Source organism: Prionailurus bengalensis, chromosome X, assembly GCF_016509475.1.
Source record: "Prionailurus bengalensis isolate Pbe53 chromosome X, Fcat_Pben_1.1_paternal_pri, whole genome shotgun sequence".
NCBI lineage: Eukaryota > Metazoa > Chordata > Mammalia > Carnivora > Felidae > Prionailurus > Prionailurus bengalensis.
In genome coordinates this window covers 98119875-98143384 of record NC_057361.1, presented here as the reverse complement: position 1 = coordinate 98143384, position 23510 = coordinate 98119875, and the positions used below count along the sequence as shown (strand labels likewise).

The 23510-nt window shown below is 52.6% G+C and overlaps 1 protein-coding gene across 4 annotated transcripts in view; it reads right to left on the bottom strand.

Moving 5' to 3' along the window:
* Nucleotides 1–8524, bottom strand: part of LONRF3 (LON peptidase N-terminal domain and ring finger 3) — a 39793-nt gene extending 31269 nt beyond the window's left edge. For all 4 annotated transcript variants that reach the window (XM_043571144.1, XM_043571145.1, XM_043571146.1 and 1 more), the window contains exons 1-2: nucleotides 7243–8524; nucleotides 3342–3460 (exon numbers count right to left, since the gene is read on the bottom strand). In XM_043571144.1, the coding sequence (XP_043427079.1) occupies nucleotides 3342–3460; nucleotides 7243–8356 (1233 nt within the window). In that variant the 5' untranslated portion in view covers nucleotides 8357–8524. The remainder of the gene's footprint in view (nucleotides 1–3341; nucleotides 3461–7242) is intronic.
* Between the last annotated feature and the right edge of the window lie 14986 nt (nucleotides 8525–23510).

Below are 23510 nucleotides of genomic sequence, written 5' to 3'. Positions count from 1 at the left end.
AAAGTAACACAGAAGGCAAACTGTGGAATCAGGGTTTAAGTCTGGGTCCGACTGATACCAAAGTCCAATCTCCTAATCCCTGTGCCATACGACCTTCCCGCTGCCCCACTGTTGTATTGGAGGGATCACCAAATGTAGCAAGAACCCTCATCTTTGAAGCACCTACTAGCCAGCTTTTAATACCCGTTCCAATATGCCTTTCTATTCACTAGCCCATCAAGCAGAGATCTAGTTCACATTACTGGCTGCTGAGTGACCACCCATACTTGCTGATCATTCTTCAGAAGAGGCCCAAGGGAATGGACATGGCCTCTCCAAGACGTCAAGGTAGTTAGTGGCAAAGCTGAAACTAGAACTGTGGTCACGACGCCCAGAATGCTCTTCCCCATAAAGCAGATTTCCCTTCAGAGGGCCAACCAGGGACCGAGCAAATGCTTTCCGTCCTGTAGGCTCAGCTCACTTCTGTTCCCTCACCACATCTTTAAAAAGTATAAAAAGTGTTAGGGCTCCTCGGGGTCCCCGCCCAACTGCCCTGGCAAAGAAACTCTAGAGGTAGCAGACGAGCATTCTGGGGGAAGAGGCAGGAACAAGAAAAGAGGTGGGAAGAGGGCTATACTCTCTCTGTGCCTTGGGACAGGTGGCCCTTGCAACTTGGCTGGGAGGGCATTGCTCCTGAGTCATCTAGGGTGCCCCTCGGGGGCCTGCTCCCCACTCCCTTGCCTCCACGGCTGACCCTGAGTCTAACTTAGAGAAGGAGATGATCCAGGTTGCAGCTGCTGGGCACTCCCAGCTTCCCCTAACATGCCTCTACAGGCCCTGGTGAGGTGCCCTCTGGCTCCAGCCTGGCTCCAGGCGCCGGCAGGGATCTGCCTTCTTGAGCAGTGGCCCCTGCTCCAATCCTCTCGGGGACCTCCCCCCGTGTCCCCCGCCCCACTCCTGGGGCCTAATTTCGGCTGATACTTGGGTGTCGATGGCTTCCCTCACGGCTCCTCCCAGCAGTGCTTACCAGGGGCGCCCTGGAGAAAGGCTTGCCTGACATTTCAGGGCAGCTAGAGAAGATAAGTGTTGGGGGACTGGAGAGGCCTCTGGGACCCCTCCAATCATACCCAATAGCAACCCAGACACGCCACCCGTTCAGGGCAGCCAGCCCGGCCCACCGAGAGCGTTCCACAAGCAGGGTATGCTGAGTACCACTGCGCCTGGCTGGGTTGGCTGGAAAAGGGCTGCAGGAGATGCCCCTGCCCTAGGGGCACCGCACAGAGAAATGGCGGGAATGGGGCACCCGGGTGGTTCAGTTGGTTAAGCATCTGACTCTCGGTTTCGGCTCCGGTCACAACCTCCCAGTTTGTGAGTTCGAGACCGGCACCGGGTTCTGAGCTACCAGTGCAGAGCCAGCTTGGAATATTCTCTCTCCCTCTCTTTCTGCCCCTCCCCTGCTTGCTCGCGCGCGCTCTCTCAAAATAAACAAACTTCAAAAAAAAAAAAAAAAAGAGAGGAAGAAAGAAGGAAAGAAAGAAAGGGTGGGAAATATGCAAATCGGGGTATGAGCTGGTTTTGAATGGTATGCATCCACTCAAATCTTCTCTCAGCCCCCAAGACAGTTCGTTCTCTGGCTTTGGCGCTCTGCTTACCCCAGCAGCTGGGGGGAAACGAAACTCCCGTTTACTACTTCGGTCAACTCTGATTTCACTGAGGAAGTCACTTTTCCCAGTTCATCTGAAACGGTCCACCGCTTCTCAGCCCTGCTTCCCACCGCGCTATCCACTGTCGAGGCTCCCACCCTGAGGCCCTAGGTTGAGGGTGGGGGTGGAAGAAGCTGCAAGAGGACTCCTCTGACCCCCAGGCAGCTTGCTGACCTGCCCCCGCTGTGAAGTGTGAAATGCTCTCACCGAGGCTCCTTTGGGTCAAGACACTGGTGACTTTTAAAATCTGTTCCTTGGGAAAGAGAATATGCTACTCCACTCCCCCCCCCCCCCCCAAAAACCTTCTCATCAAAGAACATACGGGATTCACTCGGACCCTAATGGCTCCGTGTGCACGTCCACGAATGCCTGATCTGAGCGTCCTAATTCCAGAAACAGTCTGATAAGACACAGTTTTCCTGCCGTCAAAAGTCATCAGGTGTGGCAAAACCCAGGCTACAGTGATATGGACTGCGTTACAGTCGCTTAGTGTGAATTCTCACGAATTCTCACCTAACGTGCTGCAGAAATATTAGCGTGTGTGATTGCGGAGCGCTGTCCAGAGCTCGCCGAGGCTGCCACGTAGTATATGGTCTTTCTGCAATCAGAAACATTCTGGACTCTGAACGCTTCTGGCCCCACGGGATTCAGATAAGGGATCACAGATCAGGACCCGGCTAAGTTGGGGTTCGGAAGAAGGCGTCCGGGGCTCACGTCGAGACAGCACTGCACCAAGGCCGGGCAAGTGGTAGCGCTCCCAGCATGGCCCCTTGGCCACGCTCACCCGTGACCCTCACCACATCCCCAGGAGGCGATCAGGGTGACTAGTAATAGCTGCGCTTTGCCACCAAGGACACTTGGGGGCCAGAGAGTGAAGCGACTTCCCCACGGTCACTTGGCTTGCAAGCAGTAGAGCTCAGGCCCGAACCTAGTCTCCCAAACAAAATATTGACGTGTGGCTAAGGACCGGTCCTGAGGCCCGAGACGCAGAAAGTGATGCTTCGCATCCTAGAATCCTGAGAGATGCCTAACCCGGCTTTCCCCCTACCCATCCAATGTGACCCAGACGTTTAGGGCCACCAGCAGGCGATTATATTAAGGACTGGAAATGACACAACCAGCCAGCCATACTTCGCTCATGCTCCTCTCTACTGTCCCTGGAAAATGATGATTGGACACATAATGCTACGGGCCAGGCATCGTTCTAAGCACCCTACATGTATAAGCTCGTGTAATCCTCGCGATTAACCCTTTGAAGTGGGTGCTTTGAATATCCCCCTATTGTACAGACGAGGAGAGAAGGCCCAGAGAGGTTAAGTAGCTTGCCCTGGCCACACGGCTGCTAAAAGTAGCAGAACTGGGACATAACAGAAACTCAGGTGGTCTGACCGCTAAGTCCATGCTCTGAAGAGTTCTGGACAAGTTCTGAACAAAGCCCAGGCTGCTTGGCAGGCCATCAGGTGAGTAAGTAAGCTGGGGAAGAATCCGGTTCCCTTGCAGACTCTTGAGTCACCCTTTGCCAAGGGACCCCCAGCTCCTTTGCAAAGCCTCTTCCCTGCTCTGCTTGAGCTCTAGTGACCCAAACTCCCAGGGAGGCAGCTCTTCCTGCCATTTCCTGTCTATAGTACAACCCATTCCCAGCCCTCCCATCCCACTCACCTTAAAACCCATTGGGCGGAGCTTACATGCTATTTCTGCATCATGCAGTGCGTCCTCGTGAGACTCCAAGGTGAAATAAATTTGAGACCGGTTGCTATAAAGCAAGTGGTCGTTTGGAGCTGCCAAAATGAGGGGGGGGGGAAAAAAGCTCTCATTAATGGTCCCAGCACAAACACATAATAAGTCCTGTATGAGGATGGATCTTAGCAAACGGCAAGTTATCTGGGAAGTTTGTTAAAAGTTAATGTATTTATTCTGAGAGAGTGTGAGTGGGGGAAGGGCAGAGAGGCGGGGGGGGGCGGGGAGAGAATCCCAAGAGACGCAAGGCTCGATCCCATGAACCGTGAGATCATGACTTGAGTCGAAATCAAGACACTCGACCGACCGAGCCACCCAGGCGCCCCTAGGATTTTTCTACTGGGGATCCCGATGTCCAGCCCGAATGTTGCCCTGCCTGCCACACCCCCCCAGCCGCTCTGGGTCTGAGCTTCCCCAACTAGGAGGAAGTCACGTTTGCTCCTCTCTCAGGTGGTTCCTTAGAGGGCCTGTGGGTGCATTAGTGGCTCTGACATAGAGGAAACCTTAGCCGCCCTCCTTCGTGGCTAACTGGAAGCCTGGCTTCGGAGTGAGGATCCCCACGAAGAAACAGGCCAGGGCAGGGAGAAGGGGAGGTGGCCAGATGTGACTCCCATCCTACCCACCAGAAAGGCAAGTCCAGGTTAGTCTTCTAGTGACATTAGCAACATCTCTGTCTACAAAGTCCCACACATACGAAGTTTCTCTGAATGCACTTGCGAGGTTCCATCCTCTCTTTACAGATGGCCACATGTGCGTGAACATAAACAAGGCTGCTGGGAATAAAGCAAGCTTGGTCCTCACTCACACTTTGAACTTTTTTTTTTTTAACGTTTATTTATTTATTTTGAGAGAGAACACTAGCGGGGAAGGAGCAGAGAGAGAGAGAGGGAGAGAGAGAATCCCAAGCAGGCTCTGTGCTGTCAGTGCAGAGCCTAACATGGGGCTCGATCTCAGGACCCATGAGATCATGCTTAACCGACTGAGACACAGCCCCCGCGGGGGTGGTGGTGGTGGACCCCCCGGCGGGGGGGAGGACCCCACACAGCCCGATCTGGCAGCTGCAGCTGGAGCTCAGTCCCTGGGTCCAAGCAGGAGGTCCCTTAAACCCAGATCTCCAAGGGAGGTGTCATTCCTTTTATTTTAACGTTTATTTATTTATTTTGAGAGACAGAGAGACAGAGAGAGGGAATCCTAAGCAGACCCTGTACAGAGTCCAGACTCAGGGCTCGATCCCATGAACCGTGAGTCCTGACCTGAGCAGAAATCCAGAGTCAGATGCTTAACCGACTGAGCCACTCAGGCGCCCCTCTCTCACTAACACTTTGAATCACTAAACGCCAGGGCTGGACAGGCCTTTAGAGATCACCTGGCTCAACCAACCCATTCTTCAGAAGAGGAAAATCAAGCCCAGGGAGGAGAAGGCATCTGCTCGAAGTCATACGGCTGGTTGGTCAGACGCTGAAGCTTTGAAGCTAGGGTGGGGGGCATGTTTTCTTTTTCTGAAGGGTGTGCGGTACTTAGAAAAACGAGACACTGGCCACCTCTCAGCACATGGATACTTGCCTGCTGGGGAGGCCCCTTAATAGGGTAAGGCTGTAGTATGTAAGTGATGAATCACTGAATTCTACTCCTGAAACCAATATTGCACTGTATGTGCTGTAACTAACTGGAATTTAGTTTTTGAAAAGTTTATTTATTTTGAGAGAGACACAGAGAGCACAAGCAGGGAAGGGGCAGAGAGAGAGGAGAGTGAGAATTCCAAGCAGGCTCCCGGTGGTCAGTGCACAGAGCCCAAAGTGGGGCTTGAACCCATGAAACCGTGAGATCCTGACCTGAGCGAAAATCAAGAGCATCCGAGATGCTTAACCGACTCAGCCACCCAGGAGCCCCAACTAACTGGAATTTAAATAAAAATTTGAGGGGCACCTGGGTGGCTCAGTCGGTTAAGCATCTGACTCTGGATTTCTGCTCAGGTCAGGACTCACGGTTCATGGGATCCAGCCCTGAGTCTGGACTCTGCACAGGGCCTGCTTAGGATTCCCTCTCTCTGTCTCTCTCTCAAAATAAATAAATAAGTAAATAAATAAAAGTTAAAATAAAAGGAATGACACCTCCCTTGGAGATCTGGGTTTAAGGGCCCTCCTGCTTGGACCCAGGGACTGAGCTCCAGCTGCAGCTGCTGGGACGGGTTCTGTGGGGGTCCTTCCCCTGGGGGTCCACCCGCCCACGGGGGCCGTGCAGAGGGCTTGCCTGAGTGCTCTTTACTTGCTCTCAAGACGTTACAGAGTTTGCAGTCGACGCTTCCCTTTTGTTCTGCAGCACTCGCCAGCCCGGAGGAGACTCAAAGTGCGCTTTCCCTGGCCACAGGATATGCATGGGGGTGGGGGTGGGGGTGGGGGTCCCTCTCTCCCTCGGGTGCCAGCCTGGCCCAGCCAGCCCTCGTTCCTCCTCCCCCCCCCCCATTACCTGTTGCAATCTCGGGTGGAGATTCAACACGTGGAGACTCGAGCCCACCCCTCTCCTCCGCCCGTCGGGAGTCGGGCTCAGGGCACCCCCGGATCCCAGAGCCCTGCCTGCCCGGCCCTGCCGCCTCCTCCCCGGCACGCTTCGCCAGACACCGCGCCCCGCCGGCCGAGCTCCTGGCGGCCGGCCCGAGCTGGGCACTACCCGGCCCGCGCCTCTGCGGCCACTTCCTGGGTCCGGACACGGAGGGGACCGGGGCGAGCGGCGGGGCGGGAGGAGGGGAGCCGCTACGCGTGGGAGCTCTGGCGCCCGGCCGTGAGGCTTCCCACGTTGCCCTTGAAGCCGCTAAGCGCAGCCGCGGCTCCTCGGGCCGCGCGGCAGCGGGTCCGAGGCGTGCCCCCCTCCGTAGCGGGCGCGCGGTCCCGGGGATCCCCGCGCAGTTGACGGCCGGGTCTCCCGCCGGGCCGACGGGATAGGGGTTCGCGGCGAGGGCGCGCGGGCTGCGGGCGGGGAGGGGGGGCATCTATTTCGGCCGAGGATCCTGTGATAGGAAGCGGTGACAATGAGTCACAGGGCAGCGGGGCGCGAGCGCTCCCCTCCCCCCCGCACACGCTCGCGGGATGGTTTCCGAGGCGAGCGTGGCCCACTTCGGTTACCTCAGCCGTTACACAATCCCGCCCGCCCGCGCGGAGGAGGGGCCGCCCGGCCCGGGCCGCTCGCGGCCCTTATGCAACCAGTGCTCTCCTGACCTAATTCCACGCCGGACCCACCCCACCGGGAGCCGCGGCCCCGGAAGGGCCAACTCCCGCCGCGGCGGCCGCCCCGGGGCCGGGCGGGGAGCGGGGCGGCCGCGGGCGCCGAGCGAACGTCGCGGCCCCGGCGGGAGCGCGAGGAGGGTGCGAAGTTCCTCCGCCGGCAGGGGAGGGGCGGGCAGGTGTCCGAGGGACCCCGGCGTGCGGAGGGAGAGCGCGGCCGGGCGGCCGCGGCGGCCCCGCGCACGTGACAGAGGGCCAAAACCGCGAGGGGACCAGCGAGGGAGACCCAGAAACAGGGACACCGAGCGAAAGCCGACTGGCAGGCGCAGGAATGAAAGCTACGAGGCGCCACGGAGAAAGACAAAGAGCGACAGAGACACGGGCAGGGACACAGAGAAAAAAAAACGATGCCTCGGTAGCGACCGAGGCAGAGTCAGAGACCGGACTCCAGACGCCCCTTCCCCCACCCCGGCCCGGGGGCCTCCGGCGCGGCCCGCCCCCCGTCGCGGCCCCCTCGGCCCCGCCCCCCGGCGCCCCCTCCCGCGCCCCCTCCCCGAGCAACCCCCGCCCCGCCTCCCCGCCGCCCGGCCCCGCGGGGGGCTCACCTAGCCGAACCGCCTCGTTGTACTTGAGCAGCGCCGCCTCCACCTGGTGCTCGCGGTACAGCTGGTTGCCCTCGTGCCGGAGCTGCGACGCCCGCGCCGGGCCTGGGAACAACTTGCCCAGGAGGCCACTGAGCACCACGTTGACCCGCAGCGGCGGCGGCGGCGGCGGCTGCGGCGGCGGTGGCGCCGCGGGTGGCGGCTGCGGCGTCGTGGTCGTTGTCGTTGTCGTCGTTGTCGTCGTCGTCGCCGCCGCCTGCTGCCCGTCCCGCTGGGGGGCCGGGCGCGCCTTGCCGCCGGCCACCATCAGGGCCGGGAGCTTGACCCCGCACAGCGCACACCGCCGGTCGGCCGCCCGCCCGCGTTCCAGGCAGAGTTTACAAAAGGTGTGGCCGCACGACAAGGACACGGGGTCCGACAGAAAGCCGTGGCACTTCCGGCACTTGAAGCCGTCCCACACCTCGGTAGCCTCAGCGGCGGTTGGCGCCCCTGCCTCTTCGGCCGCCGCCTCGCGGCTCGCCGCACCGCTCCCGTCCGGGGGCGCCAGCGCCGGAGCCTCGCCTTGCGGGACTTTCTCCGCCAGGCACCGCACCAGCTGCTCCAGCTGCTCGGCCACCAGCTGCTGCCGTTCGGAGAGCTGGCGGTACACCTCGAGGGCTTCCCGGAGGCGCCCCCCAGACGCCAGGGCGTCAGCCTTCGTGAGCAGGACTTTGCACTCCGGCGTCGAAGTCTGAGGAGGCGGCCCCGGCTCCCGCTCGGGCCCCGGCTCCGACTCCGGCCCCGGCTCCGGTCCCGACTCCGACTCCGGCCCCGGCTCCGGTCCCGACTCCGGCCCCGGCTCTGGCCCCGGCTCCGGCCCCGGCTCCGGCTCCGGCTCCGGCCCCGACTCCGGCCCCGACTCCGGCCACGACTCCGGCCCCGACTCCAGCCCCGGCTCGGGCCCCGACTCCGGCCCCGGCTCCGGAGCGTCTAAAGGTGCGGGGCCTTCTGTGGCCGCCTCCGGGTGGGGCTCCGTGTCTCCGCGGGCCGCCGATGCCGCCGGCTCCGCCAGTTCTAAGTTGTCGCTGCCGAGCTCGGCGGGCAAGCTCAGCATCTGTCCAGTCTGAAGTGAATCCATAGGGATAGAGAAGCAGGCGTGAGGGGACGAGGCGTCTAGGGGCCGGGGACTCGGAACACAGAGCGAGGGCTGCTGGGAATCGGAGCTGCCTCTGCCGATCGGAGTGGCCTCAGCCGCGCGCTGCCGCGCGCCGGTCGCTGCCGCGCCTCCACGAGCTCTCGGCCGGCCGCCGCGCGCCGCCTAATAACTGTCTTGTCTCAGCAAAGTGTTATATAAAACAGCACCACGTGACGCGCCGCCACGCCGCTCATTGGCCGGCGGCAGGGAAATTGTTACAAAACCAGACAGTTTTGTAACAGTGTTGCGCTTGCTTCTTTTGGCTTCGCTTTTCTTGGCTCGTTTTTGAGGTTGTTTGTGTTTACACTCCGCCTTATTTTTCCCCTCGCAGTGTGGTTCCTTTTCGGAAGAGAGGGAGGGAAAAAAACCCAAAGTCTTGTCTCAGGCTTCTCCGTCTCCAAACCCTACCCCATCCCACCTCCAAACCCGCCAGCAAACAGGTCCCCTCTGCCGGCCGCGCGCTAGCGGGCCCCTCCCCCAACCCTTCGGTGGAGAAGCAGGTACCCCGAGGTGCGCAGTCCGCCAGGTCTGTGGAGACGCTGCAGGCTCTCGCGCCTACGGGCTACGGCTGAGGTCTGCGGAGGGAAGCGTGTTGGAAGGGTCCCCGGGAAGCCCACGCCCCTCACCTCCGTCCCGGCCGCGACTCGCGAGCCCTGGGAGCCCCGTCCCGGCTGCTGGCATTCGGGGTCCCTATCCGCCTTCTCTGGGAGCCACCCCCCCCAAAGGAAGTGAGTGTGGACATCCGAGGCCGCTCGGTCCCCTGTGCTGGGAGCCACGCGGAGCAGCGCACCCGGCGGGCGCAGAAGTTGGGTGGCGCTCGCTGAGCGCCGAGGGACGCGCCGCCAGGAAGATGCGCTCGCCGGCCGAGGCCCGAGGGAGGCGCCCTGCGTGCCCCGCTCCTCGCCTCTCCCTTCGCTCAGAGCCGGAGACGCCCCGGGCCCCGGGGGTGGGTAGGGGGGTCCCGCTGGCCGGCCCGCCGGCCGGGCGCGGCCACGAGGACTCGGCCCTCCGATGTCGGTGGGTACCCGGGGGGCGTGGGAGAACGGCCGGCGGGCCAGGAACGGAGAGCGCTCCTCCGGGGAAACTCGCGGCGGCCCGAGCTGCCTCGAGGTTCGCGGCTCCCGAGTGCCGAGTTCCGACCTCCGCGCGTCACGGGGTGGGGGCGCTGCGCGGGACGGGAGGGCTGCGCGCAGGCCGCGGGGCTCGGCTCACCGTGGCTAGGCGGCCCGGGGGGCGCCGCGCTCACCTCCAGAAGGCCGGTGTGAGCCGCTCGGGCTCCCACCCTCACACTTCGGACGGGAGCCCCACGCACAAATAAACGGGCTTGGAGCCCTAAGGGAGTAACGCACTTCCCCGTCGGTCCCGCTGCTGCGAGCAGGGAGGCGGGGGCTGGGCTTGCCTCTGGCTAGGTTATCCTCCAGGGCCTGTGGGCTCCTGGGGCCGTGCAGGGGCGGAGCGCCGCCCCAGGGCCTGAACACCTGCAGTTGGCTCCTGCTGTGGCCGCTTCTTAGCTGAGTGACCTTGGGCAAATGACCTAAACCCTGGGAGGCGTCGCTCTGGGTTCGGAACAAATGCCAGGGATGATCTTGGTCGCGATCAAGTCATGTTTCACAGCTGGGGACCACAGGCTCCGTCGGGGGCGTGTGTCTCTTTAGATCGTTAATCTCCCCATTGAGTCAACGCTAAGGTCCCAAAGAACGGGTCCCTTGTTGTGCAGCGATTTCTAGAGCTTCCCTCTGGCGAGACAGGCCTGGGGAGAGGGTCAGAGGGGAGAAGGGACACTGGGACAGAGGAGAAAGAGACCAAGAAAAGAAACCAAGGAACTCAGGATGTAGCCAGTAAGGCATAAGGCGCTCATAGGAAAACTTGGCTTGTAGCCCTGGCTTTGCCATGACTTGCTATGAGACTTTAGGCAAGTCCTCCACGGACTTCTTAGTTTCTCCCGATCTCCAAGGCTCCTTGGAGCTCTCACCCTCAGTGGGTTCTAACCCAAGACTGGATTTCACGATACCAACTCAACTACTTAAGTGCAAGATTAGTCCAGATGCTGGGGGGGGGGGGGGCGTTGACCTGGACAAAGGGGTGAAGTCAGCAGTACTAGTAGTGAAAGGGCAGGGGTGGCTAGTCCGCTGTCCTGTTCGTCAGGGTCAGGCCTGAGCTAGATTTGGAAGATCTGGAAGTCAGGGGACTGGCCAAGAAGGGAGGAGATGGCCATGCCAGGCAGTGGAGGAGAAGCTGGGGCTCCCTGTAACCTACTAAGGGAAGCTCTTTTTCGCCCTTCGATTTCCCCAGCTGTTGAATGGGCCCTTAGTCCATTCCGGTCTCCATAAGAAAACACTATAGATCGGGTGACTTACAAGAAACAAATTTATTTGTCACACTTCTGGAGGCTGAACAAGACCAAGATCAAGGCTCCAGCAGACTTAGTGTCTGGCGAGGGCTCCCTTCCTGGTTCATAGACAGCCATATTCTGGCTGTGTCCTCAAACGGTGGAAGGTGAGGGACCCCTCCAGGATCTCTTGTATAAGGGCACTAATACCATCACAAGGGGGATTCGGTTTCAGCATATGAATGGGGAAGGGACCAACACTTTCAGTCTATAGCAGGGTCCCCAGCATTAATTCTCTGTCTGCCCCTTCTGATACCTGTGAGGAGGGACAGTCTGAGGGGCAGGTAATGAGATTTCTATGAAAGGGTCGTGAGACGAATAATGATGAAAACTTCTTAATTCAAGATCTTTATCCCTTTGACAAGTTTAATTAAAAATTTTTTTTTTTAGAGAGAGAGCATGAGCTTGGGGGGGGGGGAAGAGAGAGAGAGAGAGAGAGAGAGAGAGAGAGAGAGAGAGAGAGAGAGTCTTAAGCAGGCTCCGAGCTGAGTGTGGAGCCCGAGATGGGGCTCAATCCCATGACCTTGGGATCATGACCTGAGCCAAAATCAAGAGTCCGGCGCTCCACCAACTGAGCCATCCAGGCGCCCCTGACAAATTTAAAAATCGGTGTTGGTTACTGCCAATTGTCTTCCTGATGCAGAACTGAGATGTGCCTTGCTCCCTGGACCACCTTGACAAGTAAGTATCCCCTGGGTTGGTTTCCCTCCCTTGCCCATCGGGGTTGGAGGGACAAGGAGAAGGCCAAGTCAGGCAGCAGGCAGGGGTCCTGCAGGCATGGGGGAGAGGTGCTCTCACCGGGTAGCCCCCTTGGCATCTGTGTGTGCCCAAAGTTGATTAGAAACTTGACCAGGAATGTTAATAGCTGCCAGGGTGATGCAGGGTGTGCTGGTGCAAAAAAAAAAAAAAAAAAAAAAAGTGGGGGGGGCAGCGCCATCTCACTGGCCAGACAGACTCCATGAGAGTTTTCCATTGTATTTGCAAATCACAGGACCGCCTGTAGGACAACACTTTGAAATGGGCTTGTATTGGGGCGCCTGGGTGGCGCAGTCGGTTAAGCATCCGACTTCAGCCAGGTCACGATCTCGCGGTCCGGAAGTTCGAGCCCCGCGTCGGGCTCTGGGCTGATGGCTCAGAGCCTGGAGCCTGTTTCCAATTCTGTGTCTCCCTCTCTCTCTGCCCCTCCCCCATTCATGCTCTGTCTCTCTCTGTCCCAAAAATAAATAAACGTTGAAATGGGCTTGTATGGAATGCTGGAATTACCACAGTGGCTTTCTTTCCTTCTTTATTTAAAGTAAAGAAATACGGGGCACCTGGGTGACTCATTCGGTTAAGCAACCGACTCGATTTCAGCTCCGGTCATGATCTCAAGGTTCGTGAGTTTGAACCCTGCAACGGGCTCTCCACTGACGGTGCGGAACGTGCCTGGGATTCTCTCTCTCCCTCTCTTTCTGCCCCTCCCCCACTCATGCTGTCCCACCCCCCCCAAACAAATAAATAAACTTAAGACACAAATAAATAAACTTAAAACACAAATAAATATTACCTCGATATACATTTGTGGACCAACTCAGAGGTCTCCTACTCAAAACCTCCTCCTCTCTGTTTTTACTAATTAGAGTTCCTAGAAGGAGGGGACAGAAGAGATTGACAACATGTTTTCAGATGCAGATATTCCCTTTGGAGTCCCTGGTTCTCCAAACCTCCATTTATTTTGCTAGGCCCCACCCCCACCCCCACCCACCCAGTGTGGCTAAGGTCAACCAGGAAAAAGAGCAAGGGTTGAGCTGCACCTCCTTTCCAACTGCCTACAGTGAGTTTTCCAACTGGGCGCTGGGAAACCTCTCTGGGGCCCAGAGGAGACAGCTGGCAGGCTCTTACCCTAGCTCCCTCCACCAGGGCAGCACCGCACCCGTCCATCTGTCTGTCTGTTTCGTTGTGAGCTTTGGGTTAGAATTTCATTGAATAGAATTTTATTGAAGACAGGCTTTTCCGTCTTTAAAATAAACAGTGTGAAAACCGTGGCAGTGTCCACCTATTTTTACATATCTGCCGAGCATCTGCTCTATACCAGGCCCTGTTGTAGGCACTGGAGAGGTAGCAAAGCAGCACTTGACTCCCAGGTGCTCCCTTCACGCATCCAGCTTCCTAGACAGACTGGAAGGTTCCACGAGGGCAAGACTAGTGTCTCGTATCTTTCGCCTCCTCCTCAAAGGACAGTATTTGAACAGATCTTACTGAACGTGGCAGTGGACATTTTGGCCCTGGGTGGGAGAGTGCAGAGGGACAAGAGGACATCCACCCAGGAGGTCATGCCTTTGCCCTGAGTCACTCAGAGAGGAGACGGCAGGCACGCAGATAATTAAGAGTTGACTATACAACTCTACACACACACACACACACACACACACACACACACGCTACGCATGGAAGCTTGGCCAAAGCACACACTTACTCTTTTCTTGAGTTTCTCCTTTGATAAACTGGGGGTGACCCATCAATTAGGCGGTCCTTACAGGGGAGAAAAAAGGCATCGCGGGCCTTAACGGCACCGACACGAAAAAGGCCCCTTGCAGATCCAGAGTAGCCAAAACCCAGAGCCAAAAGCTGAAAGTGTAAAAACTTGACAGATCAGCGCTGGCTTCGCACACAAGGGAACTGAGGGCTAGCGGAAGCGGGTGACTTGCTGTGGGTCGCGGTGGCAGTCTGCGGCACAGCCAGGATCGCAAGCGAGGGCTCCTGTCTCTTTGTCGAACCTTCTTTCCGTGTGAGCAGAAAGCCTCGAGACACGGAACGGAACGTCTCCCCAGATGAGGAGGAAGCTACTTCCGGTTTCCGAATTACGACGATTTGCAGTTCAACAAATATTTATTGAACATACACTGTGTGCCTACTGGAGCTGGCATTTCTGGACAGTAGTAGAAAGATACGGCGCGGTGCTTGTGCTCCCGTAGCTAACTGAGGAAACGGGAGGCAAAGGTTTAAGGAAAAGTAACCGGCGGTAGGTGAGATGCCAAAATCGGGGGATCAGTGAGTCTAAGCGAGAGCTCCAAGGAGACAGACCACACTGCTTCCCAGCTCATTGAGAAGGTGCCCTTGAGCCCGGCTGGAGAGGATTTATTTAACCAGGGAAGTTAGGGACCACCTCAATTCTCAACTCGAAGGGGTTCCCTTCACGGTAGGGGCCACACGGCTGGAGGAAAGGAGTAGAAATAAGCTGGGCTGGTCGAGGCCCAGGAATTTCTATTCTTAAAGGCTACCCATGTGATTCTGATGCTCAGCCAGGTTGGGGGGGTCCATCCACGTAAAGGATAGTGCAGAATGGATTGGTCAGTGCACCCCAACCCTTCTCTCCCTGGCTCATCCCGAGTTTCTCTCCGGGGTGCTGGGTCGCAATAATTCTTGCCTACATTTTACTGAAGGGAAACGCTGAGGGCCCGGAGACTTCCAATGATGTGTTGTTCAAGGTCATTCAGCAAGTGGTGGGGGTCTCTGTTTTCCTGCCAACCGGTGGAAACAGAAAGAGCACAAGATACCATCCCAAGGACGATTCTGCTTCATTTCTCTGCAAGACAAATCAGACCCACTTGGTTGGCCAGAGTTGGTCGCCCAGGTTACAAAAAGGAGCAAGTCTCCGCGGCTGCCAGGTGTGTGGGCGAGCGAGGTGAGTGCCTGGGAGCTCGGAGTTCTAACTTTGCTGCGTGACTCAGCCCAAGCCACTTCCCCTCCCTCTTTGTGTGTCCTTCACCTATTAATAACGATGCCCCGCGTCACTGTTGGGCTTAGCTACCAGGGATGGAAAATGCACCGTGCAGTCAGTCGCGATGTGATTGCTGGGAACAGAAGGGACCCGCAGCCATCTGCCGACTGTTGCGAGTAAAATATGTGCTGACTGCCTTCGGAGTAGAGGTGTTTCCTTCCCAGAAACTTTCCTCCAGAAACGTTTTCATCTTGAGAACCCAAAACTCAGCACCCGTTAAAGAGCAGCCCACCATTCCCAATGCTCTCCAGCCCCCGGCATCCGCTATCCTACTTGCCGTCTCTGTGAATCCGACAACTCCAGATAACTTCTGATCGGTGGAACCATACAGTATTTGTCTTTTGCTGCCTGGCTGACTTCACTTAGTGCAATGTCCTCAGTGTTCATTCATGTTGTAGCCTGCGTCCGGATTCCTGGCCTTTCCACCTTTTGACTGTTGCAAACGGTACTGTTATACACGTGAGTATACCGATCTCTCTTCTAGACCCTGCTTTCACTTCTTTTGGAAATCCACCCAGAAGGAGAATTGCTGGCTTGTGTGGCGACTGGCTGGTCATTCTACTTCTGCTTTTGTTGAGGAACCACCCTATTGTTTCCCACGGCGGCTGTACCATTTTACCTTCCCACCAGCAACACATAAGGGTTCCGGTTTCTCCATATCCTCGTCAACGCTTGTCATTCTCTGCTGTTTTCTTTTCATAAAAGCCATCCCCGCGGGTGTGAGGTGGCATCTCATTCTGGTTTTGACTTGCATTTCCCTGATGATGAGCGATTTGAGCACTTTTTCATACGCCAGTTGGCCATCCGGATGTCTTCTCCGGAGAAGTGTCTATTCGAGTCCTTTGCCCATTTTTTTTTTTTTTTTTTTTTTTTTTTTAGATCGGGTTGTCTGTTGTTTTGTTGTTGAGTTTTAAGAGCTCTCTCTCTATTCAGGGTATGAATCCTTTATCAGATGTGTGAGCTGCAATTTTTTTCTCCCACCTCTCGCATTCTGTGGGTTGCTTTCCACTGTTGACAGTGTTCTTATCTGAAAACTTTGGCAGAACTGGGAGATGTTAGAATTAGGGTTTGCATCTTAAACTCAAAGCACCTGGATTCAAAATCGAGCTGTTTGATGTTGTGCAAGCGACTTAACCTCTTTGAGCCTGCCTTAGTTCTCTCATCTGAAAAATGGGTATGATGCTTATAATCGAACCTAGCTCATAAGATTACTATGATGATGTATAAACGAGATCATAGGTCTCAAATCTTACCACAGAACCTAGCCCAAGTTAAATACTCACTACGAGGTAGCCTTTATGGGCATTGGGTTCAAGAAGGAACCAGCATCCAACTCTGGCTCAGGTCATGGTCTCACGGTTTGTGAATTCGAGCCCGGAGTCAGGCCTCAGAGTCCGCCTCAGATCCTTCGTCCTGGCTCCCGCTCCCCCCCCCACCCTCCCGGCCACTCTCTGACCCTGCCCCACTCACGCTGTCTCTCGAAAAGATATGAACATTAAAAAAAAAGAAGGAACCAGAATGATGTAATTGAAATGTGATATTCGTTATTATCAAATGGGTGAGTAGGCCAACAATATTAAATAACCAGCCCGAACACAGGAATGTTACGTAATACTTAACACTCGTGTTGCAAGTTGCCATTTACAAAGCATTTAAACACTCATCATTCATTCGAAAGGCTCCTCTGGAAACAGGATGAAGAGTAAGACAGCCCTACAGAACTGAGTGGGAGAGACCGACATGGGAAAAGGCAGTTTTAATCAGGTGATGAGTGCTAAGACAGACGCATAGCGCGCTGATGGGGGGGCACAGAGGAGGAGAGTTCTGATCCGTGGAAGGCTTCTCAGGTGGGTAACACGGACACAAAATTCTGCAGGATTACAGGGCTGAGGGGAGGAAAGGGGCGCTGGAAGGGGCTGCGCATTCTAGACAGAGGAAAAAGCTACTGCAAAGCCTGGAGGTGAGTGAGGCCGGCTCACTAGGGAACCGCTACCAGTTTATCACGGCTGGAGCGTCAGTGAGTTTGAGCGCCACATGGGGCTCTCTGCTGCCAGCCGGCTTGGGACCCTGTCTTCCCCTCTCTGCCCCTTCCCCACTTGTGCACACGCTCTCGTGCTCTCTCAAAAATAAAATAAATATTACACACACACACACACACACACACACACACACACGATGAGTAACAGAGAACGAGGAAGGCTCAATGATTTGTACAAGGTCCCAGAGACAGAATATGCTATTTGAGGAGTTCCTAGATCTTTACGTGTAAATCCCTTTTAAGGAATTCAAGTCTTGTTTTCCCATCGACCACTTTGCAGCACGTGATCATTTCAGAGGTACTTTATCTGAGTTTTTAGTTGGTTGTCACTGTACTTACGGCTTCGCACCCTTGAGCTTTAAGACATTCTTTTCCCTTCGTTGTACTTAGTGTTTAATGAGTAGTCTGGAAGCAAACCTTCTATCCCAGGGAAGCTCAAGTGAAGAGTCTGGGGCTCAGAAAGAATGAGCTGGATTCCTAGGCTCGGCCACTAATTAGCTATGAAATGGGACAAGTCACTTTCTATAAACGCCTTATCTGAAAGCCCTGGGGAATAGAACAAACGCATGCTCACTCAAATTCAGTAACTTTGTGAATCTCTTCTAAAATAAGTACACCTTCAGGGGGCCTGGGTGGCTCAGTCAGTTAAGCATCTGACTCTCGATCTCAGTTCAGGTCTTGATCTCAGGATCGTTAGTTCAAGCCCCATGTTGGGCTCCGCCTTGGGTATGTAGCCTACTTAAAAAATAGAATAGAATAGAATAGAATAGAATAGAATAGAATAGAAAATAAAGGATACCTTAAAACTGTGAAATAACCACTCTCTCATGAATCTGTTTGGTAAGTTGGGTTTCTGACTCTATAATATGCTCATAGTTATTACAAATTTTCCCTGAAACTCTACTGTTTGCTCACCAGGGAGTATGTATCTGCTCTGCAATTGCTGAGTGGAGTGTAATCAGACTTAACCGTCAACCAAGATACGTGGGTATGTTTGTATTTTTCTCAGACACTTGTAACTGCTAGGGTTTTTTCTTCTTCTTCTTTTTTTTGGTGGGGTTGGGGGGGAGTACAATTCTCTAAGTTATGAAACCGGAAGGGAGAGAAAAAAATGAAAGAAGGAGGTGAATTTACACTTTCTGGAAAACCCACCACCTAATACGCCTTCTGTCATCATCCAAGTGTCTTCCTCTCTAGACCATGAACTAGGGCAAGCCACGAGTCTCAGGCACCTGTGAACCCACAGCCCCCAGCACAATTCCCAGTACATAGTAGGTGTTCAATACAAGCTCAGTGAGTGATTGAATGATGAGGGTCTGGAATATTTGGTCCTGTAACTTCAGGTGGACAGCCCAGTTTTTCGTGATCTCGGAAGATACTTGTCTTCCTATAAAAACCTGTCTCCCTGGGCGCATTTGATTTCTCAGTGGGCTTCCTTATTAGTCATTTCCTCATCACAGGACTTCCATCAAACCCCCCAGGTCTGCCCTCTGGCCGGTACAATATCCCCCCTGTGCCTTCCCACTGCAAGACTCAGGCTTTTCTTACAGCCAAGGGACCTCTGCGGCCTTGTGTGCGTTTTCACACACGCCCTGCGGAGACAATGTCCTGCCTTCAGTGCCCCACCCAGTCAGGGGTGCTGCCTGTGTTTTGAGACCCAAATTCTTCCTCCTCTGGGAAACCTTTCTTGAGAAGAGCCCCCGCACACCATGAACCCCTCCTGATCGTCTTGGCTGCAAGTGAAGTGAGCCATTTTATTATATAATAGGTAAACGGCCCAAGCCACAGAGATGTTCCACAGAGAGTGGAGCCTTTTTCCCCAAACAGACGGTGAGCCCCTTGTTGCCAGGGATGACGGCACCTGCTTCTCTGTCCCCAGGGAGTTCTCCCAAACAAGCCTCGCACGTAGGTGTGCAATCAATGCTTGCTGGTTGAGGGGGAGGCAGACAACCGATCCGGGCCCTTCGGGGATCCTCAGGTCACAGATATTTACATTGTCTATGATTGCTTAATTAACCGTCTGCCATCAAGTTGCCCCAGAAGCTGGACAGACAGGAAGCAATCCTGTCCCGACTTCAGATTAGATATCCGGAAGTCTCGGCTAGTCCTGGCTCTGCCACTCACTAACGTGAACTTTGGCAAGCCAGTTAGCTGCGTTGGGCCTCGGTTTCCCCAATTAAAAAAAATAGGGAGACTGCTAACTTCTGGTTACGATGAGTAATAGGATTTGTATTTACCCTCCTGCATGAAACAACAACAACAAAAAAGACAATGTGAAGCAACAGTCTTCAAGATGCTAGGTATTGGGCAACACAGGACAGTGATCCCAGAGAGAAAACAAGCAAGACGAGCCCTATGAATGCGTCGGCTTATTTTTTTAACCACTTTGTTGAGATATAATTCACATACCATGCAATTCACCTGTTTAAAGTGTACAATTCAGAGATGCCTGGGTGGCTCAGTCGGTTGAGCATCCAACTCCATTTCTGCTCAAGTCGTGATAGCAGGGTTGTAAGAGCGAGCCCCATGTTGGGCTCCATGCTGAGTGTGGAACCTGCTTGGGATTCTCTCTCTCTCTCTCTCTCTCTCTCTCTCTCTCCCTCTCCCCTGCTTTCACTCTCACTCTCTAAAATAAAACAAAATAAAATGTACAATTCAATGGTTTTTAGCATATTCACAGAATGTGCAACTTCCACCAATTTTAGAACATTTGAGCGCAGGGGAGGGGCAGAAGGAGAGGGACACACAGATTTCGGAGCAGGCTGCAGGCTCCGAGCTGTCGGCACAGAGCCCGACGTGGGGGCCTGAACTCACAAACCGAGAGGTCATGACCTGAGCCAAAGTCGGACATTAACCGACTGAGTCACCCAGGCGCCCCTCAAAGTGGCTGCCTCATTTTAAATACCCACCAACAATGTACAAGTGTTCTGATTTCTCCTCATCCTTGCCAATACTTGTTATTATCTGACTTTTTTATTCTGGTGGGTACAAGGTGGCATGAAATTCATTGTGGTTTCGATTTGCATTTCTCTGATGACCACTGAGCAACTTTTCATGTGCTTATTGGCATTTCGTACATCTTCCCTGGGGAAATCTCTCTTCATATTCTTGGCCCGTTTTCAATTGGGTTATTTATATGTTTATCATTGAGTTGTAAGGACTCTTGATATAGTCTAGATACAACTCCCTCATAAGACTGATGACTTGGAAATATTTCCTCCCATTCTGTGGGTTGTCTTTGTACTTTCATGCGTGTTCTAGGAAGCACAAAAGGATTTAACTTTGATGAGCCCAGTTTGTCTATTTTTGCCTTTTGCTGCTTATCCCTTTGGTGTAATAAATAAACATCCTTTGCCAAATCTGAGGTCATGAGGATTTACCCTTATGTTTTCTTGTACGAGTTTTATAGTTATAGCTCCTATATTTAGGCTTTAAAATCCATTTTGAGTTGATGTTTGCATATGGTGTGGGGCATGGTCCAACTTCATCCTTTTACATGTGGTTATCCAGCTGTCTTAGCACTTATTTTTGAAAAGACTATTCTTTCACCATTCAATGATCTTGGCACTCTGGTCAAGAATCAGTTGACTACAGACCCATGGTTTTATTTCTGGAACCTCCACTCTATTCCATTGATTTCTACGTCTGTCCTCTTGCCAGTACCACACTGTCTTGCTTTGTAGTAACTTATGAAGCCGGGAAGTGTGAACCCTCCGCCTTTGTTCTTCTCTTTCAAGATTGTTTTGGCTATTCTGGGTCACATGCAATTCCATACGAATTGTAGAATCAGCTCACCAATCTCTAAAGAGAAGCCAGCTGAGATTCTCATAGGAACTGCATGACACCCGTAGGGCATCCTGGGAAGTACTTCCATATTCACCATATTAAATCTTCCAGTCATGGGCATGGGATGTGTGCCCACTTATTTAGATCGTTAATTTCTTTCAACGTGTCTTGACGTTTTCAGAGTATATAAGCCTTGGTCCTTTTCTTAACTTCACACCTAAGTAATTTATTCTTTTTGACCTTATTGTAAGTGAAATTGTTTTTTTTAATCTCATTTTGGGATTGTTCATTGAAAATCTACAGACATACAGTTGGTTATCGTAGATCGATCTTGTATCCTGCAACCTTGCTGAACTTTTTTACGAACACATAATGGTTGTGTGTGTGTGAGTGTGTGTGTGTGTATTCCTTAAGATTTTCTACATACAAGATCATGATGGGGCCCCTGGGTGGCTCAGTCGGTTAAATGTCCAACTTCAGCTCAGGTCACGATCTCATGGTTCGTGAGTTCAAGTCCCGTGTGAGGCCCTGTGCTGAAAACTCAGAGCCTGGAGCCTGCTTCGGATTCTGTGTCTCCCTCTCTCTCTGCCCCCTGCCCACTCACACTCTGTCTCTCTCTCTCAAAAATAAATAAACATTAAAAACATTTTTTAAATAAACGTTTAAAAGTTTTAAAAAAAGATCATATCATCTACAAAAAGAGATAATTTCACTTTTTCCTTTCCAATCTAGATGCCTCTTATTTCCTTTTCTTGCCTAAGTACCCTGGCTGCTACTCCAGTAAAATGTTGAGCTGCAGACATTTTTGTTTTGTTCCTAATCTTAAGGATAAAGCATCTGTTCTTTCACCATTAAGTATGATGTTAGCTGTGGGTCTTTTGTAGATGTGCTTTGTTAAGTTGAGGAAGCTCCCTTCCATTCCTAGTTTGTTGAGTGCTTTTATCATGAAAGGGTGTTGAATTTCGTCAAATGCTTTTCTGCATTTATTGAGATGCTCACGTGATTTTGTTTTGTATTCAATTGTTATAACACTCATTGATTTTTTCAGACGCTAAACCGATCTTACATTCCTAAGATAAATCCCAGTTTTCATGGTGCATAATTCTTTTTATATGTCATTACATTCATTTGCCAGTATTTTGTTGAGGATTTTTGCACCCATATCCATAACAGACAATGATGTGTAGTTTTCTTGGGGTGTCTTTGGTTTTGGTATTAGGGTATCAGGCCTCATAGAATGAACTGGGAAGGGTTCCATCCTCTTCCATTTTTGAAGAGTTTGTGAAGGGTTAGTATTAGCTCTTTAAATGTTATAATTTAGTGATAAACCATCTGAACCTGGGGCATTTCCTTTGTGGGCTGGTTTTTTAAAAAGTTACTAATCAGTCTCTTCACTTATCATAGGTCTATTCACATTATTTTTTTCCTTCGTCACTTTCAGTAGTTTGTGTTTCTCTAGGAATATGTCCATTTCATCTGTCTAATTGGTTGGCATAGAATTCCTTTATGTTTATGAAAGTTCATTTCTGATGCTAGAGATCTGAGTCTTCTGTATTTTTTTCCTGGTCAATCTAACTAAAGGTTTGCCAATTTTGTTGACAAAAGAAACAGCTTTTGGTTTCATCAATTTTTCTCTATTATTTTTCTATTCTCTCTCCCATTAATTTCCACTCTGATCTTTACTATTTCCTCATGACTTGCTTTAGGGTGAGTTGGCCCTTCTTTTCCAGTGTCTTAAGGTGGACGATTTGGCCCAATTTATTGACTTCAGGAAGTTTCCAGGATAGGACATGGGGAAGGGGAGCTGAGGCAGAGCCTGGCAGACCCCTGGAGTTGAGAGCACCAATCTGAGGGTTCAGGAAACCAAGTCAGGGAGAGTTTGTATATATTTGTCCTGCTTTTTAGTTGTTTGAAGTGAGAGGGTGAATACAGGCCCATTACTTGGTCAGAAATGGAAATTGTGCACATTCTTACAAAAAGCTTTATTTAAACCCCAGAATGGCCTTTCTAAAAATGGAAGGAAGGGAGGAAGGAAGGAAGGAAGGAAGGAAGGAAGGAAGAGGGGCGCCTGGGTGGCGCAGTCTGTTAAGCGTCCGACTTCAGCCAGGTCACGATCTCGCGGTCCGCGAGTTCGAGCCCCGCGTCGGGCTCTGGGCTGATGGCTCAGAGCCTGGAGCCTGCTTCCGATTCTGTGTCTCTCTCTCTCTGCCCCACCCCCATTCATGCTCTGTCTCTCTCTGTCTCAAAAATAAATAAACGTTAAAAAAATTATTGAAAGAAAGAAAGAAAGAAAGAAAGAAAGGAAAGAAAAGAAAAGAAATAGAGGAGAGAAGAAAGAAAAGAAAGAGAGGAGGGAAGGAAAGGAGGGAGGGAGAGGCAAGCATTTGACGTATTAGTATTGAGGCTGGCCAGTCAGGTGATCGAAGCCATCAGACACACAGGATTCCAAATTACAAGGAGAAAATATATTATTGAGATATAGCATGTATATACATAAGACTATTTTCTTAGATTTAAAAAGTCACTGGTGTAGGTGGATATATAATTGTTAATTTTCTCTTATTTTGCTCTGTAGCTAGGAAGAACAGAAGGAAAAGAATGGAGAAAAAAAGAAAAAAAATCCGTTCTTCACTCTTTTTAGTTTGTTGTTGTTGTTGTTGTTGTTTAGAAGCCCAGGGAAATTTTATCAACACTGTTATTTACTCCAAATCTCATCTCCCAAAAAGTGAGATCCACTAACATCTGACTTTTATCCTAAATTCTACACATATATTTGCCAGCATTCATTTAAGTTAGAAATAAAGGTCTGTTTTAAATGAATAAACTCGAATGTGGACTGATTCCTTTTTAGGTAAATAATAAGAAGTGAAATCTTTCCCTACATGATTTCTTTTGTTTTGGCCCCCCTTACCTTCTTTGAAAGCCATCACTTTCCATCATTGGGTAGGCCTCTTTTGAGTTCTTTTCTTGGTAGCCAATATGAATTAAAATGTCAAGTTGAAACAATTTTTGTAAAGAGAGAGATGCACATCTGGCCTCTGGAATCTTCTCGCTAAATATGTGGTCCATGTATCAACAGCATCAGCAACACTTGAAAGCTTTGGAGAAACAGAGAATCCCAGGC